The sequence below is a fragment of the Monodelphis domestica genome, chromosome 2, assembly GCF_027887165.1.
Source record: "Monodelphis domestica isolate mMonDom1 chromosome 2, mMonDom1.pri, whole genome shotgun sequence".
Classification (NCBI taxonomy): Eukaryota; Metazoa; Chordata; class Mammalia; order Didelphimorphia; family Didelphidae; genus Monodelphis; species Monodelphis domestica.
Window position 1 is genome coordinate 402,505,118 of NC_077228.1, and position 20,929 is coordinate 402,526,046.

At 35.4% G+C, this 20,929-nt stretch overlaps 1 protein-coding gene across 6 annotated transcripts in view; it reads right to left on the reverse strand.

The window, feature by feature from the left end:
• The window catches only part of ARHGAP18 (Rho GTPase activating protein 18), a 236,912-nt gene that overhangs the window by 17,646 nt on the left and 198,337 nt on the right, over positions 1-20,929 (reverse strand). For all 6 annotated transcript variants that reach the window (XM_056818752.1, XM_056818755.1, XM_056818753.1 and 3 more), the window contains 4 exons: positions 19,507-19,666; positions 15,569-15,651; positions 9,288-9,494; positions 5,897-6,043 (listed from right to left, as the gene is read on the reverse strand). In XM_056818752.1, the coding sequence (XP_056674730.1) occupies positions 5,897-6,043; positions 9,288-9,494; positions 15,569-15,651; positions 19,507-19,666 (597 nt within the window). The remainder of the gene's footprint in view (positions 1-5,896; positions 6,044-9,287; positions 9,495-15,568; positions 15,652-19,506; positions 19,667-20,929) is intronic.

Genomic DNA, 20,929 nt, shown 5'->3' on the forward strand with positions numbered 1-20,929 from the left:
AAAACTTCCATGAAATAAACCTGTGTGTGTGTGTGTGTGTGTGTGTGTGTGTGTGTGTGTGTCCTAACTCAATCTTATGAGCACTGAAAAATGTGTGACACTTTTCAAACCAAAAGTGATGAATGAATTTACCATTCAACACTCCTCCCTCATTTTACTTTTTTTTTTAATGTGGGCAAAAAAATCTCAAAATTGAGATCTCTGATACATGATTTTTGACCACGTGTGAAAATAGGGAACTGGGGAAAAAACCAAAACACAACACAGAATTGCTATATACCTAACCCAACTGAGTTATTGTTGGCCTTGGAAAGAGAGGCCCTCTGGCCTCATTCCAAAACACTATATGACCTGCATATATGCAGGGTGCAAGAGAAATGTGCTCTTTTAGCAATGGGGATTCTTAAGTTACTTGTTCTTAAGTCCGCTGCCAAAACAACCTACAGATAAACTCCTTTGATCCAAAGCTATAACAAGGATTACATCAAAGATCACCTCTGCTAGATACACTCCCTTCTGACACTGTGGAATCTTAGCAGAAGATATCGATTTTGAGAGGAAAATCCTAGTCACTACTAACTCTCATATCTCCCTAAGTATCAAATCTGCTTCATTGGCATACACCAGTGGCCAAGCATGGTGAATGGGCAAGAATTAGCCGTCTACAAAAACCAATTCTACAGCAGGTTGCCTCAAAAGGGTATGAGATACTCCTTTTTGGAGGTCTTTAAGAAAAGGTGAGGAAGGGGGCAGCTGGGTAACTGTGGATTTAGAGACAGGAGGTCCTAGGTTCAAATATGGCCTCAGACACTTCCCAGCTGTATGACCCTGGGCAAGTCACTTGACCCCCATTGCCTAGCCCTTACCACTCTTCTATCTTGGAACCAATACACAGTATTGATTCCAAAACAGAAGATAAGGGTTAAAAAAAAAAAGAGGTGAGAATATCATTTTTAAAGGATTACAACCCCCCCAAAGTTTTGGGTTGGACTAGACTCCTACTCAAACTTTCAGAATTCTATGACAATTATTCTATAATAGGTTTGTGAGTCCTGGCAGGCACAATATGAAACAGTCCCAATTATAGTTACCTTATCGATGTGGTACAGGGATCAATCTTTCTCCCTCTCTTCCCCAACCTCAGGCTCTTCCAATGAAATGAGAGAGAGGGAGGCTAGTATAATTCTATCTTCAAAGACTTAACCTTTGCAGAACAACTTACCAAGCTGTGAAGTTTTTCTCCTATTTTATGTAAGTCCAGAGTTGGAGTATTATCGATTGAATATCATTTGTTATATCCCAAATGCATCTCTTTGAGCATTGTCTTAGATGTGTCAACAAAATAGAATTATATATAGCATCGAAGGATCATAACTATAGAGCTGTGAAGGGCTTAGACTTAGGGGCTTAAACGGTACCCCATAATTTTACAGAAAAATTAAGTGACTTGCCCAACATCATGTACTTAGTACATGGCAAATGGAAATTGAACCTGGGTCCTCCCTCTAAATATATTGCTCTTTCAAATGTACTATTCTGCTTCACACACACAGTTCCTAACATCTAAGAACTTGTCCTGTGCCCCTCTGTCCTTCATTAAGAATTAAACAATTATCATCATTTTGATATACAAAAACAAAGAATAGTACATGAAACCATAAAATTCTCTTATATACTTTGTAAAAGCATATATTAAAATTTAAAAGTTAATAATAAAACTATACCACGAGTCCCCTTAACTTTGTTTTGTTCTGTTTCTTTTATAATTTATTTTTGCTCTTTTTCTCCCTTTTCTTAAATCACTGATTATACACCAATCCTCCTGCTCCCAAATCAAAGTGCTTCCTAATTTAAAAAAATAGCACAAAGACAAGAAAAATAAATCATCACAAATATATATATATGCATATATATATATATATATATCATTCTGTGAGTATGCTTTAAAATGTGTGATGTATATATGCATGTGTATTTGAAGGGGAAAGAAGATAATTCAAAAAGCCAAACAATTCTCATTGTAGAGATTGAAAATTCAGCTGATTTTGAACCTACTAAAAAGTATTTCTCTTTGGGAAAGGTGTTCCAAGAAGTCATTATTAATGGGGCAGCTAGGTGGCACAATGGATAAAGTGCTGCACCTGAAGTCAGGAAGACTCACTTTCCTGGGTCCAAATCTGACTCCAGACATTCACTAGCTGGGTGACCCTGGGCAAGTCACTTAATTCTGATTGCCTCCATTTCCTCATCTATAAAGTGAGCTGGAGAAAGAAATGGCAAAATCCACTCTAGTATCTTTGCAAAGAATACTCCAAGTGGAGTCAAAGAGTCAGAAATGACAGAACAACAACAAAAAAGCAACTATTGGGACCAGAAGACTTTAAAAACAGTGATGGAATGTTATTGCTGGCTGTCTATTTTAATTCATGATAGTCAGCAAAAGATTATAAACAATGCCCAATGGTATCTACTTTCAAGGATGTCTATGCTCACCACTCTGAAGTTTGGCATCAAGTCTTATGGAACCCAAACACTAGGGATATATGAACATGATTAAGCTACCAAGCTCAGTGGGCTCTCAACCTGCTAACTCAACACATACCCACCACTTGGTCAGCTTCTTGTAGACATGCTGGCTAACTGTTCCTACTGCGACTATCAAGGGCATTACACTGGGAAATTTTGTTTCAGAACTGAGCTTATGCTATGCAGAAATTCACCCAGAAGAACAGGATTCCTTGACTGACTAACCATTAAATATCAGTTAGAGTAGAGGATTTAACAGCCTTTTAAAAATTTTACAGTTAATTTCTTAAACATGTAAACAATTTTGTAATGGAGAAAATGTTTTCATATGGCCCTCATGTGCGCTACATGCTGATCTAAAGGGGAGCTTAAAATCTGACTTCATTTCTTATTATTCAGCTAAGTAAACTGCAATCCAAATCTTACTTCATTAGGTGCTCGATGGGTAATGCAGTAAAATTGCCTTGCTCAAATTATTTTCTCTGTATAGGTTTGGGCTACTGTATCAATGTCATGTCTTAAAAATATTAACTCTCAGAAGATCGAACATTCATTTCCATACACTCCCTTAAAAAAAATCTAATTTACATGTAAAGTTGATGAACGTAATGGCTTTTTCTCCCTCAATAAGGCAACAGATGATTAGACACGCTAGTGAGAAAGCTGGAAATAAGAGTTTTCCAAGAAGAAGGCCAGATGTAGTACATTATTTTACAGCTATAGGAAGGCATTTCAATTGCCTAGACAAAAAGGGAGGGGGGGGGCACTGAGGAGTAGTGGCTAAGAGAGTGAAAAGAAATAATTCCTTATTCTGAAAGTTATAATTTGTTCCCTCATTAGCCAAATGCCTCTAATTTTTACTTTGCATTTTATTGCGAATTAAATGCTAATAAAAATGAATGCTGATACTTTGTCTCATTAAAACATAATATTCTTTTATGTGTTAACCTAAAAAAAAAATCCTTTAGAACACCTTAAAAAAAGAAACAAGATTTGAAGCTTGATAATATAATTGGATTTTCTGTATGGGGTCCCCAAGTTAGTCCTGACTCTCTTCCAGGGCCTAAAGCAGATGTGTGAAACATTACCTTTCACTATACTCATGGGTCAAAAAGGTTGTTAAATGAAACCAGAGCCTGAATTTTAAATGGAGTTGTGGCTAAAGAAATGCAACCACAGCTACAAACAATCCAGAGTGCACTGTCAGAGCCCTGCAATGCCCAACCTGCTTGGTGCCAAACAGTGGAATTATTGGCAGTTCCAAGGATCCAGCAAATTCCACCTAGAATATGTCAAAGCCACACCAGCCTTGTTCCAAGAAACTATGTGGGTGACTTTGGACAATTCACTGATCTCCACTGATATAAAATGATGCAGCTGGCCTTCAGGATTTTTAAGGTAAAATCCAGCTAAAGTTAAAACATTGAACATTGTTCAATTAACTACACTAGTAGCACTTCCTTCATTCCACATTTTATTTAGAGGTTAATATTCATTTTCTCATATACTTTCCCTTACATAATCTATTGCAATTATAAAATTTATAGATTTTTAGAGCAGCAATTATATCAATTAGTCCTCCCTTAGCCTTTCCCCACAGTTACCAGATGAAGAAAGTGAGGTTCAGTGAGTTTCTCTCTTAGTAGTGCCCCACAAATTCCAATTTAAGATAAGGCCAATGTGAACTATAAAACATTTTAATGGCATATAGTTTTATTAATTCTAATAAACTACTTCTTCCCCCAGGGTCTGCTTTAATGAACAGAGAAGATTCATTAGTATTTAGCAGTAGTCATATTTATATGCAAATAATTAATGTGCTGAAGTTCTTTGAAAAGTTTGTCCTATTAAGTAGATTAAAAGTGCCCCTTACAGTATGGTTTGGTGAGCTGCTTCTTAATAGATACTTCAGAGGTAAACTTCAACTCATGCTAGATTTAATTAACACATATTAGGGAAGTGTGAATAATTAAAGAATACTATAATCAAAGTAAGAAACAGTGAATGATACATTTCATAATGAAAACAGGAACCTTTTGCTTTTTTGACAAAAGGTTACACAATAAAAAGGAATTAGCAAACTATTTTTCTAGGTATAATCTGGGGATAACAATATAAGGGCTCTAAATTTCTAAGATGATATGAAATCAAATAAGAGACAAAGAAAACACTTTTGAACATGAGGCACCGTTTTCATCCCTTTGAAGTGATTTTGATTTAGTTTTCCCTTACAAGACTAGGTTTATCACAAATCCTTTTTACTTTTACAAAGGCAAACAAATATGAGTTCCATATGTATTTCCCCAAACATAAAAAACCTTTATTTAAAATAGACTATTTTCTGATATTGAATATCATATAGTATGCCTCCCTCCCCCCCCAATTAAATAATGAGGAAGTGTGAACATGTTGAGGAGTAAGTGTCTAAATGGTAAATTTAATAAATATCAAAGGGGGTGGGGGGGAGTCAGACGGTGGAAGGTTCTTGAATTTCCACATCTTTCCACAAGATGTCACTACTTAACTAAACATGGTTGCAGAAAAAGCTGGGGTTCTCCGTAAAGAACAATGGAAACATTTGACTTCATGATTGTATGTCTGTACTAGCTACACAAATACTATTTTATAGATATCTTTCATTATTTTCAACCCCAGTTACTTAATAGCAGAGATGTCTGGTATAGAAAAAGACAGATCAGATACCAAGCCCCACAAGTATTTGACCTTCAAAATAAAATAAAGTAAAACCTATTGGCCTTTCCAATTTAACTCTTTCCAAACTGACTACTCTCTCTCAAACTAAAATTAATTAATATATGATCAATGTTTCATCTTTGATTGATTATAATCAATGTGCAAGTAATATTTGCCTTAATCAAGAAAATACATTTTTTACTACTAGGTTATCTTCTAGTCTACACCTTGTGCTGTTTCATGCTCAACTCTTTCTTGTCAAACTAAAAGGGGAAAAAATACATTTTCCTTCTCTGTGATTTACTATTAAGAAGGTCTGTCAATTTTCCAATTATGATGGGCAATCTGTTGTTGGCTTGTGTGTCCTTCTAGTAACCATACTAATTTTTAAATGATAAAAAAGATTTAAAAAACAAAAAGACTTTTATTATTTGTGCATTTGCTTCTACCCATTATACCATATATTGCCCAACAACTGGAATAATCAATACACATGCCCAAATGAAATAAAAATGATCATTTTGCTTGCATAAAACCCCTTCATTTACTCATGAAACAAAGGACTGTTTTGTTTGAATACAGTTCCTATTTTTAAAGGTCACACTACTATAAAACATATGAAAAACTATTGAAATATAAAAACATTAATGCAATATATATACTCATGTTTTCTTACATCACTTAGGTTTTTGTCTTGTTTTTCATACTTTTCTCGATCATAAGCCATCTTCTTCAGTAGTTTCTTCATAGCTTTGTCCTTTTTGTCTTTTTTATGGTTTTCGGTATTTTGCTTTCTCACCTGGGTCACAAGAAACTTGGGAATCTAAGAAAAAACAAAATAGATTTCTTTCTATAACTATATTTGCCATCTAAATAATTTAGATCAAATTCCCTGTGGTGTTATTTTTGAGGCTGTTTCAGATATTTGTGATATTTATATTCAGCACTGGCAAAAATTTTAGAATTAAAATGAGCTGTTAAAATATGCTAAAAAGTAAAACAACCCCCCCCCCAAAAAAAAAACCTCATTAGACTTGTAAGCAGGAGAACTAGGTTGGAATCTTGTCTCAAGTATCTTATTAGTTTTATGACTCTACACAAGGTCATTTAATGCTCCAAGACTCAGTTTCCTCATTTATAAAATAGTAGTAATAATAGCACCTGCCTTTCTGGTTATTAAAGTAATAAATATGAGCATTTGATTTTAAATAAGCAATGAATTTCTGGATTTTTCAGACTGACTCAACTGAATGACAGTTTCCATTGGGCCTGAGAGTCATCTGTGGCACTTTCCCCCAAATTCAGAGTTTTCTAACTTCAAGAAGACAATTCAAAACTATCAAAAAGAGAGCCAATTTGACTGATGAAACTGTAGAATTTATATTATATAGACTTCATAATAATACATTATAATAGCCTATAATAAAATATAAATTACATAATTTGATAAGATGGAGGTAAGTTATGTTAAAAATAATAGCTTAGTGACAAAAAAATTGAGATTGTTACCAAAATGTAACTATGTAATTATATTATTAATGGTTTTACAACTACATTATTCTTTTTAAGGCAATAATCTCACTTACATAAAGTATATTTGTATGGAGAGAATAAAAATTACATAAGTTCCTTGAGGGCAGAAGTTGTTTTGTGTTTGGTTTTTCTGTACCTAGTGCTTTCTACATAGCGGGCACTTAGGAGTGTGAGATTCAAAGTCAGAGAACTGGGTTCAAATTTCATCTCAAATACTTACTAGCTCAAGTAATTGACCCTGTGTCAAGTTGATTAAATTCTCCTCAACTCCAATTCCTTATCTGTAGGATGGTGATAATAAAAGCCCCTATACTACACAGAGTTAAACAGGGGTAAAGCATTCTGAATCCTACAGCTCTATGTAAATGTGAGATATTATTATTGTTATCATTGTTGCCATTAATGAGATTGATCTCATTATATGTTCATGAGAATCATCCTTGAAATAACAGATATCCTGACACCCAGTTTTTTCAAATCCAGTAATACTTTTAATCAATGAAGGTTTTTAAAATATTATTTTATGATAAAAATTAAAGTTTTTAATACCTGTCAGAGAATGTTAAGTAACACTGGAAAATGATTTAAATCAAGATTTGCCTGAAATGCTTGGGACATTACAGGACCTTTACCCTTCAATTAATTCCCCTTAAATTCCAATTATTGGTTGGATCAAGGTTTCAAACTCAAATGAATCTGTGATCTTAGTTGTGTGAATACTCCTTGCAGCAATAAAGACTGTCATCCATTCATATCTGCCCACATCTTCCCATATTGTTCATACCTTAGCATGATCTCCATATGGGAGCCCACCTAAGGTCCTAGGGTCTTTCCTCAGTTTCTCCTGAACTCACAAGTATACCAGCAGAGCATATGAGCAGTGTACTTATCTCTTATTTTATGTGACCAGCTTATTTTATTTTTGAATCATACATTGTTCTTGAATATTCTCTTTATTCCATATTTTCTTTGTTACGTATTATAGCCTGGTCACACCTAACACATGCCTACCCACTGCTCTCTGTGTGATACTCATTTTGAATTCTTTGGAGATTGCTGTATCTGGCAGAATATTGCTATTAAAAAGATATACTTTGATTTCTGGGAGAAGCATAGGGTCATTAAAGGAATTTTGCAATTTCCCCAAGGCATTCCATCCCTCTCCTCCTCCTCCTCCTAATTCTAGGTTATCTCATTGTCCATTTGTACCTTCTATTCAAGGTGTATATGCTGGTGGAGTTCTACAAATTGTCTATCACATTGTATGTCATAAAGTATCAGATAAAAAGAAAAAAAGAGAAAAGGAAGAGGAGCTTTGATGTCTCCTAATAATGTATAAAATTTAAATATATCTTGAGGCAAGGCTTTCCAGAAAATAGCTCTGAATTATTTGACTTGACCTCCTATAGGACAAAACCCTGAAAGGATCTAGAAGAGAAAGAATAGGGAAAAATCTTGTCATCAACTTGGTTAGAATTTAATTAGACTTACAGAATAGTTGAGCTGGAAGGAATACCTTCCTTCCTCATTTAAAATAAAAAGAAACCAAAGACCACAGGAGAGTCTTGTCCAAAGTCACAAACTAGTTTTTGACAGAACCTGAATTACAATTCAGGACTTCTGACCACCAGCTCATTAATGTTCTTTCCCTTCCATCACAGAAAACACTTTCATAGGATAAAATCAAATGAAAACTTTATATGGTTTATTGCTGATAGAGGTGTAGGGGCTAGACCTCTGAATTCACTGGTGAAGAAAGGTTAACACTCCCTCCACTTCTTGTAGTTTTTAAAAAGTTGCCTAGAGTATTCAGAGCACCGTGCCCAGGGTCACAGATATTACAGCTTGGTGGCAAAACCCGATTTCACATCTTCCTGACTTTTAGGCCTCTGCCTACTGTGTTATGTTACCCCCTCACCTGCATGGGAAGTATTGTGGTACAGTGACAGAAGCTTTTTCTGAAATAAAAGGATTTAGGTTCAAATTCCATCTCAGATGCTGACTGCCTCTTTGAATCTAAGCAAGTGATTTAACTGTCCTAGGCTTCAATTTTTTCTTCTGTAAAATGAGATAATTATCATTAATAATAAAAGCTAATAAATTAAATGATCTGCCCAGAGTCACACACAATAAGTACCTGAGGCTGGATTCAAACTCTAGTCTTTAAAAAAACACCCTTACCTTTCTTCTTAGAATTAATGCTAAGTATTAGCAGTAGAGTGGTAAGGGTTAGGCAACTAGGATTAAGTGTCTTGACCAGGGTCACATAGCTAGAAAGTGTCTGAGGCCAAATTTGAACCCAAGACCTCCCATCTTCAGATCTTGCTTTCTTTCCATTGAGTCACTTAGCTGCCCCTTATAATTGTTTGTATTCTTTGAATTCATAACTCTTAACCACTATTATGCATAGAGCTACAAATCTAATCCATCTCACATTTCTATACTTCAAAAAATAACTTTTCAAAGTTAGTGTAAAAATATTGTTTTGATCAAGTGTAATGGTATACATAAAAGTCTTTAGAAAATGTACTCACCGTCCAAAGAAGTTGCTGGTATTTAATTAAGAAATGCATTACGCTGGCTGTCCCAGCAGCCATCACAAATTCACCTTGTTCATTGGGCTTGATGCTCAATCCAGGATACATAAAGAGATTGGGGGCCATGACCATAGCCACATTCCTCACAGTCATTTTATTTTTTTCTCTATTGTCTATTACTCTTTGAAGGAATTCAAGCAGAGCCTGAAATAGAAATCACACTCTTAAATTTGTCTTATACACCAAGATAAAGGATGCGAACACTGCAGCAAGAGGGTCTTGAGGATCTGTAAAATACATTTCATGAAACAAAAGTCAGCAGACAATAACAAACCTATCAGAGTGTGTCAGCCCCCAGAGGTAAAAGAGTATTTCATGTCTGTCTCTATTACAGAACCTATGCAAAGAAGGAACCCAGACAATGTCTGTTCACTGATTGACTCCCTCATCACTCTGATGTTCTCCATTTCCTTTAGAGTATTTGCTCTTCTAGCCTCTCTTCTTCCCTCTTGAATTTAAACTGAATCACCAGAGGAATAGATGTCACTTGCAGAGGTGGTGATGGCAGAATGTGTTGTAAGTAGCAAGGCTGACTCTTACATTGTCTCTCTCACTTTTCTCTCTCTCTCATTCCTGATCTGAGTCTATAAGATCATAGGATTTAGAGGAGGAAAGGATTTTTGACATCATCTCATTTGACCCCACTCGTTTTACAGATGGTCCAAAGTAGCCCCTGTAGGGTCAAAATCATGCCTGAAATTCAGTCTTCTGACTAACCCCACTATTTTTCCAACCATGCCATGAAGTCTCTGCTGCAAGTTCCTCTTGAGATACTGACCTCTGAATTAGAAACCAGAAGCTTTTGTCATGATGATTTTGTAGGAAAAAGGGAAGAAAAAAGAGACAAAACCCAGCTAAGACTCCTGCTTCTTGACTCTACTCTCTCATCTCCTCTCTTAGGACTACTAAAATAAAAACCTATAAATCAAAGAAATGTTGAATAGTCCTACTCAGAAATGAGGTCATAAATTAAGGTCCTTTCCATTTTTTTAAATACAGTTAACTTTGAGAAAAGAGGTTAAGAATTACATCTTCATTTAATGATCTTCACAAGAAGGCCAGAGCAATCATATCCAACTTAAATTTCAACATCTCACAAAAATACTACTTAATATAAATGTACTTAGAACAAACTGATTTATATCAAGCCACAATGAACTAGAATGCATTCTGTGAGAGTGAAAAAAATGGATCAGAGATTATACATTCTTCATTTCTTGCAGTGGGATAGATGAATACCTAGATCTAATTCCTGGGCAAGTTTAATTATCACCTAAGCATGAAAAATCAAGCCCAAATTATCCCCCAAATCATTAATTGCTAATATTTGGGAAAATATTTTCTCATTCTCTGAAAAGAACCAAGACCAGGCAAATTGTTTCTTTGTTGTCATAAAATTATCTTTACTTTTAAGATATGTGTATACCTTGCTAACTTAAACCAGCTCAAAAGGAGTACATAATATACTATTTCACTCTTGTGGCAACTTCCTGCTACAACAGAGATCAGCTCACTGATGTTTTAGTACAGAGGATGACCAGAATTAAATTCCCACCTCTTTCAAATCTGGGCTCAGACACTTTAGAGCTGTGTGACCCTGGGCAAGTCCTTTAATCTCATTTGCCCTTCTGTCTTAAGAGTTGACTAAGATAGAAAGTAAAAGTTGAAAAAAAAAATATCCCACCTCAGACACTTACTATCTGAGTGACCCTGGAGAAGCCAAAATCTGTTTGCCTCAGTTTACACACCTATAGCACCTACCTCCCAGGGTCCTTATAAGACTCAAATGATATAATAATAGTAAATCACTTAAGACAGTGCCTGGCAAATAGTAAGTCTATAAATATTAGCTATTTTTGTAGCTGTTGGTGCTGTTAAGTCTTCTCCAATTCAGTAAAACACAAAAACTAAAATAAAAAACATCCAGGCAACCAACTCTCTAGGAATGAGACTCTCTGAAGCTGGCTAGCCTGGACTTTTGACCTTAAACATACATGTGGTTGAGTCTGTATTTAAGATGTTTTCAGCTTGTAGGAAATGACAGAACTTGAGTCCAACCATCATAAGCCTCCAGGATCAAGGGTAACCTTCATAGTATAATGATTTATTAGAGAAGGACTTTTGTAGAGTGATATTGAATATGGACATTATTTGGGTACCATATCAAGATTGTTAGCCAGGAGTCCAGAGGAATCTAACCCCTGACACTTTCTGGTTTTTGTGAGACTCTAGATAAGTCACTTGGCCCCAAGTGCCTAGTTCTCCCTACTCTTTTTTATCTTAGAATTGATACTAAGATAGAAGGTATGGCTTAAGGGGAAAAAGAAAAGAATAACTTGTGAATGTCTACCTCCAGAGAAAGAATTGATAAACAGAAAAAAGCAAGACATAGTTGTTTTTTTAAACCTTTATCTTCTGTCTTAAAATTAATACTAAGTATTGGTTCCAAGGCAGAAGATCATTAAGGGCTGGACAATTGGAGTTAAGTGACTAGCCTAGGGTCACAGAACTAGAAGATGTTTAGGATCACATTTGAACTTACGACCTCCCATTTCTAGGACTGGCTCTCTATCCAATGAACCATCTAGCTGCCCCAAGACAGTTTTATATATACATAGACATTTTCTTCAAATGATGCCTTCTCTAGTGCAGGGCGTGAAGGTAGGGAAGAAGGCAACCTGGAAATGTTAGTAAAGCAAACTTATAAATTAATTTAATTATTTAATTTAGGTTTTAATATTTATATAAAGAATAATTATACAATTTTTACATATGAATAAATTTAAATTAAAATTAATTTAATTTAAAATATTGTTAGCCTTGCACCAGGAAACACTTAAAAGCATTTTCTTCAGCTAGCATTCTTTTTTTTTCTTTTGTATTTGTAAACTGTCCTTTTTTGTTACCTGTCTGTAATCAGCTTAAAGAAATTATTTTAGTTGGGTTACATTGGTCCCTCTCAAGCTGAGGAATCTGTGCAAAATGAAATAAGTACTGTGGTTTTCTATATATATATATCTTTACCTTCCATCTTAGAGTCAATATTATGTATCAGTTCTAAGGCAGAAGAATAGTAAGGGCTAAGCAATTGGGATGAAGTGACTTGCCTAGGGTTATAGAGCTTAGAATTGTCTGAGATCAGATTTGAACTGAGGACTTCCCATCTCCACGCCTCACTTTCTATCTGCTGAGCCACCTAGGGGCTGATAAAAATATTTTTTAACTTTAAAAAAATAATGCATTTTAGGAACACAACTGCCTCCATTGAGTTCTGTTTTTTTGCCTTTTTTTTTTTACAACTAATCCTCAAAGTGCCTGAGAGGAAAAGCTCATCTTTTCAAATCTATGAAGCTAGAGAAACAAATGGCTAACCTCATAGATATAGAAACTAACAAATATAACTCTCATTGTGACTGAACTTTTATTTTAACATCTATTATATTATATATATATAAGCAATATATATATAATATATATAATATAAACATATATATATAAAACTAATGTTATTATTATTATCTACTAGAAATGTCACTCCTAAAGGGGTCACCCAATAGGTATATCTAAAGTGAGTATAAAATAAACAAACAAAAAAATACTTCCTTATGTTCCCCTCCCATGTGACAACTGAGAGCATGTGCTCAGGAGCAAGAATGCTAGTCCCCTTCAAAGATAATGAAATGTCACTGTATGTAACCTCCTGGCCTTAGCTATCCTTTTCCAGTTTTATGGGCCTATGATTGCTTTCTTCTCTGACCAAAAATAGCAAAACAAAAGAAATAACAAATTTTTAAAACAGTGCTACCAATTGAACAGTTTTCTTCCTACAAAGAAAATAAAGTCATTACTTTATGGACATGGGTCAATTCAATTTGACAAACATTTAAGCACCTCTCCGAAGTATAGTTTAGTGGAAGGGGGATATCAAGAAAAACAAAGTCCCTGCCCTCAAGAAGCTTAAATTCCACCAAGGAATACAATATGTAAATAATTTCAAGTGAGAATACTACTAATTCTGAGGATCAGGAAGGCTTCATGAAGAAGGTACCACTTGGGTGTCCTATGGAAAGAAGTCAGAGATACTATGAAATGGCAGAAAGGAAAGAGTGCATGGTATTGACTTTAAAAAATAAAATAAAGGAAAAAAAAACACAAATCCTCTCAATAAAGATGAAAATTAACCACCTCTAAGCATATTCAAAAGAATGTGCCACAGATTTTGAAGGCATTCCAATAATGTTTTCATTACTCAAAATATTTCCAAAGATCCTCATTTGGAGTTAAATTTATAACTTCCTTAAAAGCTCTTTGGAACACAGAAAGAGGCAGAAGAAACCTTAAGGACAATGGATCAAATCCTCTTGTTTTACAGATAATTGACATGACTCTAAGACTATTCATGCTGCCTCTAATATGAATACTTCAAACAAAGGTATTCAGCTTAGGTGGAATAGAAAGAGCTTTGGGTTTGTAAATTAAAAATAGAAGTTCTAATTCTGACCCAAAGTCACTCAAAGATTTTGGACAAGAAATTTAATATCTGTGAATTTGTACCTTCAAGACGCTTATTGTGAGATTGAAACAATATCATAAATGTTAAGTCATGTCACAGAAATGTAAGGTTTATATGTTAAAATAAAATAAACTTGATGTTAAAAAGAAATTGTTCAGCAGCTTTCTTTTGCAGTTCATATGTTGTACAATGTCAAGCAGTACCAAGTGTCATTCATTTAGTTACCAGTTGTTCCACAAAATTATCTCAGGTTATAAATGTTATCCATTTATCACTCAGTCATGCAAAATATGTTTCCATCTTAAGAAGAAAGAATAACTAATAAGAAAATTCTTTAGTCTCATATGTGATCCATGTAGGATGTCTCATTCACCGAACTTGAATATTCATGTTTATTTCATGAGCCCAATGGACCTACAACCAACATAGCTAAAATCTGTGCATCTTAAAAAGTCATGTTAATAAATGAATGGGAAAAAATTCCTTGGATTCACTCAGCAGTGATTCAGCTTCCTTGGGTTTTCTATAATTGAATTACGTTTCAAATAAATGTAACACGTATAAAATATTAAGCAATGTTTCCCCTGAGAAAGGAGAGGAAATGGAGATTAGAGAGAGGAAAGGAAATAGTGTCTTACCTATCTTTATCCTACCCATTTTCCCTTTTATATGAATACCAAAAGTAAAGATTCAAACATACATTACAAATGCTTCTTATTGCTACTTTCTATATACTATAAAAAAAAAACCTTAACTTCCATCTTAGAATCAATACTATGTATTTGGTTCCTAGTCAAAGGAGAAGTAAAGGCTAGGCAAATGGATTTAAGTGACTTGACCAGGGTCACACAACTAACTAGGAAGCATCTGAAGGCAGATTTGAACCAAGACTTCTTGTCTCTTGGCCTGCCTCTCAATCCACTAAGCCACCCAGCTGCCCCCTTTCTATATACTTTTGATGTTTTCCTTTTTTAGAATGGAAGAAGGGTAGAAAGGTCAGGAGAGGAAACTACCAGGCCTACTGACTAGCCTAGCTGGTCATCAACAAAAAGAAGAAAATAAAATATATAATATTTTTGTCATTTAAGTACAGTTATTTCACTTTGAAAATGATGGTACTGATCAGATATATAGAGATTTTTTTTAATTATAATTTTAAACTTCAAAGGGAAAATGCTGAAATTCACTCATACTAAGTTATCTTTTGGGCAAAAAAAAAATGTTTACTTCTTAAAAACCCAAACTAATCCCTACTCAAGTGACACTTTCATTTCAAACTCAGCCACTTGTCCCTGCAATCAATGATGGCATGTCAGCTAAAGCCAACAGTTATTTCCTAATTGAAGATGTAGGAATCATTTTCAAGTAAAACTTCTAAGATAAAATAAATATTGATTTATAAGCTCTACTTTTGTTCTTTAAAAAAGCCTTAAAAAACAAGAAACTCTAGCGTATTTTGCCACAATTACTTTGTATTACTATGTGTACACCTATCTGTGTACATGTTACATTCCCTAAAGAAAATGCACACTTCTTGAGGGCAGGGGCTAATTGAATTTTGTTTTTGTAATCCCAGCACTTAGTACATAGATATTTAAAATATTTAGTCAACTGAATCTAAATTGAAAAAAAAATTAAATTAGTTTTTAAAAAGCAATCAGGTTTAATTCAAATGGAAATTTCTATAACATTTAACATTTCTGACCTTCAGGGTGTCTCTATTGGTCTCGGGCAGAAGAATGATGAGAAGATTCAGAGCCTGTAGTTGCTGCTTCTTAGATGGAAGATCTGTCAAGAGAAGAAATATGAATAAACTCTGGGATTTTCTTTTTCTGTTGTTGTTGAAAAGAAAAGTTAATGATCACTTTAGGTCAAACATCTCTCAGGAACAGAGAGCACAAAACAAGTGAGCAGCAATGCCTGTTTGGAGATTATGTCTGGGAGAGGATGACTAAATGCAGCTGCTTCTGCAGAGCTTCCCCTCACGTTGGATGCTCACTTTCAACTGTTAGCATATGACTTAAATGCCTTATGTTTCTAGGCACACAGCAGAGCTTTTTCAGGCATGTAGGTTATTTGTGAGTGTCACATCATACACAAAGCAACACTAGAGGCAGAGCATCTGGCACACAATGGAGAATCTCTCAAGAGAAAAAAGCCCCAACTTAGCATTTTGGTAATTAAATTATTTATAATTAAAACTGCTCAAGATTTTTATTTGCAGTCCAGGAACAACCCAAACTAACCTGTCTGTTTTCATGCCAAATCATCAGAGAATAGCCTAATCCCATTAAGTTCACCAGAACAGGTCCATCACCAGGCTAATAGCTGTGGTGCAGGAAGAGAGCATAGGAAAGCAGTACTACATTGATACTGATTGTTTTCTTTTTCTACTCCCCAAACCTTTCAAAGGTAGATCTACACTTGCCCGAGATCACTGAGCTACAAAAGCAAAGACATTTAACAGCACTATTTCCATGAAAATGCAATATTAGAGGAAGCACTGTTATTGGAAATGGTAGGTACCCACAAATAATGTTCATAGCATAAGCAATATGACAATAGCAAATAGACTAATTAATGCCTGAGCATAGATTTTCATCAACCAAATAAGGATGAATGGATGGATATTCAGCAGGTCAAAGTTAGGGTAGTATTTCATAACATAATAGTGGGAAATGTTGATAACACAATAAAGAGGCTATTGTAAAATAAATACAGACTTGCTCTAAATAACATCTTTTAAAGATATACTTAGCATTTAAATGAATATCATGGAAATATACATATGTCTATCTGTCTCTATATATGCATATATATATAAATATTTACAGACATACACAAATATGTATAAATATATACATATAGTAAACCCATACTACTTAAAGAAAAATGTATGAAACCCTTTTAGAGAGGCATTATAATGTAGTGAATGGAAAGCCTGCCTCTGAGTAAATAATAACTATATTTAAGACCCATCACTACACAAACTGACTGTGTTACCCTAAGCAAGTCACTTAATTTACCAGTAGTCTAGGCAACTCTTTAAGACTTCAAGTTGCAAAGAACTTGCTAATCTGTCTTGTGAGAGGATGCCTCCTATACCAGTGGGATCACACATCAAATCTTCCTCCCCCCATCTTATTATCCCTGTACTCAAATGATCTTGGTAGTTATTTATTATTCCTTTGTTCATTTGTATCTAATAATAATTTGTGAACATACCGTCCAGGGAATTTTGTTGTCAAAGATACTAGAGTGGTTTGTCTTTTCTTCTCCATTAAAGCAAACATAAAGCAAACAGAGGTTAAGTGACTTGCTCAGGGTCACATAGCTTATATGTATCAGAGATCAGATTTGAACTATGGTTTTCCTGACCCAAGGCCAAGATCTCTATCCACTGAGCCACCAACTGCCTACTTAGGAGTTATACCAGTACACTAAAACAGATCTTCATTAACACCCACCTTGGACTACTGAAGTGTCTTCCTAATTGAAATTTCCACCTTCCCTCTCCCTTCACAACCCATTCCACCTCAACCACTGTATGCTTCAAGTTGCTTCAAGGCTTCTCCTTCCAGATGATGTTGTTCCTCTAAGAATGCCCTTTTGATACTTTCCCAGTTCTTTTGGTATAAGGTTCAAACTCTTTACCTTCTCTTCAAAGCTTCCCATGGTCTCAACAACACCTACTTTGCAGGGTTTGTCTTACACTATTCCTCCTGTACCTACTCTAAGAACTGGACAAATTGGACTTTTCAGCCTTCCTTTTCTCTCCAGATGCCTTTGATGATGGCATTTCCTATGTCTGGAATGTCCCCCTCCCTACCATTTCTTCCTGCTGAATTTCTGCCCATTCTTTAAGGATCAACTTTAAATGCCACCACTTCTAAGAAAGCTTCCTTGCTTCTCCCATTCAGTAAAAACCTTACCCCTGTCCCTTCACAAACTTCAGGTAGCACATTGCCTAAAACTCTTGTATCTACACTTTCTGTATTATTTCTCATGAGAGCTTTTATCAATGAAGTGTGAGGTTTACTAGAGCATAGGCTACATGTCAACAAGAATTGTGTCTTATCCAAACATTACTGTCTTCCCTCCAAACCCTGGCATAGTGTTGTACCACCACAAGCCCCCAGTGATCACTTAATAAATGTTTATTGAATTGAATGAGGAAGAAACAAACTTATGCTAAGGATGTTCCAGGACAGCACCACATGCTAATGGATGGGAGAGAAAGGCTTTCTGATGTCAGTGCTGACCTAAGAGGCCAGTCAGCTTCCTCATCCTTTCTGATTGCAGTAGAGATAGAGGCAGCATGTAGGCAATCCCATTACTGGCTCAAAGTTGCCAGGAGAGAGGCATTTGAGAACTACTATCAGCACAGACTCAAAAGTTAACCCGAATCCAGTAAATACAAAAACATGAGGGCTTCAGGACGGGTGACCCATATTCATGGGGGAACAAACAAAATGCCTAAATCTGTGCCTGTGCAGGCTGATTTCAAAACTGTATCAGTCAAGAAAATCTGGCAGGCTTTCTCACGAAGCTTACTGATTTTATGGTAACTGCTAAACCCACAGTGTATACATCTCCAATAAATGTTTCTTAGACTGCTTGGCAGGAAAAGTGAAGTAGAATATGGGCATCTTATGTAGTTCATTCAATCATAAAAGAAATGTGAAATTGCTGGGGATTCTTTGGTGTACAAATGTTCTGTGTTTCTTAAATAGCACATTATAAATCTGAACAGGAAGAAGTCATGTATAATAACTGTGAGCTTCATTTATTTAGGTCTCAGGAATGCAATATTTCAAGTAGATTCATTTGAATCTATTTGTTTAGATCCCTCCCAGCAATCTAATGTTTCAATTGGATTCTTTGAGACCTATTTATTTAGATCCCAGTAATCCAATGTTTCAAAATGGATTCATTAGATCCCAGCAATCTAATGTTTCAGTTGTATTCATTGAGATCTATTTATTTAGGTCCAGCAATCTAATGTTTCAATTGGATGCAATGAGATCTATTTATTTAGGTTCCAGTAATCCAATGTTTCAACTGGATTCATTGTGATCTGTTTAATTAGGTCCCATCAATCTATTATTACAACTGAATTCATTGAGATCTATTTATTTAGGTACAGCAAACTAATGTTTCAATTGGCTTTATTGAGATCTATTTATTTAAGTCCAGCAATCTAATGTTTCAATTGGATTCATTGAGATCTATTTATTTAGGTCCCAGTAATACAATGTTTCAACTAGATTCATTGAAAGCGATTTGATTGTCTTGACAATCCAATTTAAAAATTGGAGCATAAATATTACAATATTTCAATTGGATAGTTGAGACCTCCTAAGTGGATCACAAAAGTATTTCATGTGCTTTCTCTGTGATCAGATTTATTTGAGGACAGAACAGAAAATAACTCTTTTTTGCGTAGTAGAGTTCACTTATGCCTTCAGAAATCCTAGGGATGTTACTAGATAACATCTCTAACCAAACATATCTTGTTGATTCCTTTATCACTCAAGATACAGTTAATAAAATAAATGCGAACTTGTTGTAAGAGGGCCTTGTTCCCAAGTACATAAGATTTCCTCTTGCAAAGTCGGCCTCAGTAGGAGAAATACTACTTACTCTGTACCGCCTGAAAAGCTTTGAGATATTCTAGACTGAGTAATGGTTGAGGCAGTTCTCGGATGAAAAGCTTCAAAAGACTGGCAGCATCATGTTGTTTGACACTTTCCCAGTTAAAAGTTCCTTCATAAAATTTTGCTTCCAGTTCTTGGCAAAGGTTCTGAAAGATACAAAAACAAAAATGAGCACTAAAACCAAGTTTTGTCCTGCTAACAGTTTTATCAATTTCTCTTATCAAAGGAGTTGCTTGTTATGTGTGAATTTCAAAAACTACTCAACCCTGTTCAAACCATTCTTTAGAGGATAGGATTTGGCTATTTCCTGATCAATAACAATAGAGATACTTGGAATGACAGAATCAGGTCTTGGAAACTACAATCTCCACCCTACTCAGGGTAACAGGATTTAGGAAAGGCTACAGCAAAGCTCAAGATTTAATTATTTGAGAATATGACCTTCAACAGAAATGTGCAAAGGGGACAAACCTCTGGGCGGTCCTGGGTGAAGCTAGAGCCACCATTGGCACAGGGGAGACACAGGAAGTGAGGTAGAGGACAGCTGAGGAGTCTGGGGATTTCCTGTGTGGAGGAAACGAGGTTGTGGGAGCCTGGTGCTTGAGGTGGTGGCCCTGAGACTGTTTCTCCATTTTGGTCACGTGAGTGATAGGGACTGATCTCTTTTCTTTGCCTCGGCTATCTAAGGCCTTAGGCCTTTGGCCCAGCCTAAGCAGAGGGGGTATTTAAGCCCTATTCCCTTCTCTCCCCTTTCTCTTTCTCTCTCTCTCTCATTCTCTCCCTCTCTAATACCTTTCTTCCTCCTGTTAGTAATTAAACTCCATAAAAGGGTGACTGCTGACTTGAGTTTTCATTTAGGAATTACATAGCTGAATTCCTTGGCGACCTTAAATTAATATATATGTCTTTTAATGTGATTTCCATATCACATATGGAAACCTAAAAATATCCCAAGTGTCACCTGCTACCATACCAACATAGTAACAGTTAGATCAATAAGCCAAGGTCAGGTCAGATTTTATTAATATTGAATTTAACTCCTTCAAGATTCAGCTCAAATCCAACCTTCTTCCCATTGCTAATTTCTTCCCTCTGGGAATACCTTTCATTTACACAGTATATATCTTGTTTATACATAGTTTGTTGGTTTTTTTTTTGTTTGTTTCTTTGTTTTCTATACAACTGTTACTTTCTGTCTTAAGATCAATACTGAGTATCAGTTCCAAGGCAGAAGAGTGGCAAGGGCTAGGAAACTGGAGTTAAGTGACTTGCCCAGGATCACAAAGCTAGGAAGTAGCTAGGAAGTATCTGAGGCTAGATTTGAGCCCAGGGCTTCCAAATTGCAGCCCCCACACTCTATCCATTGTGCTAACTAGTTGCCCCCATCTAATAAGTTTTTAATTAATGCC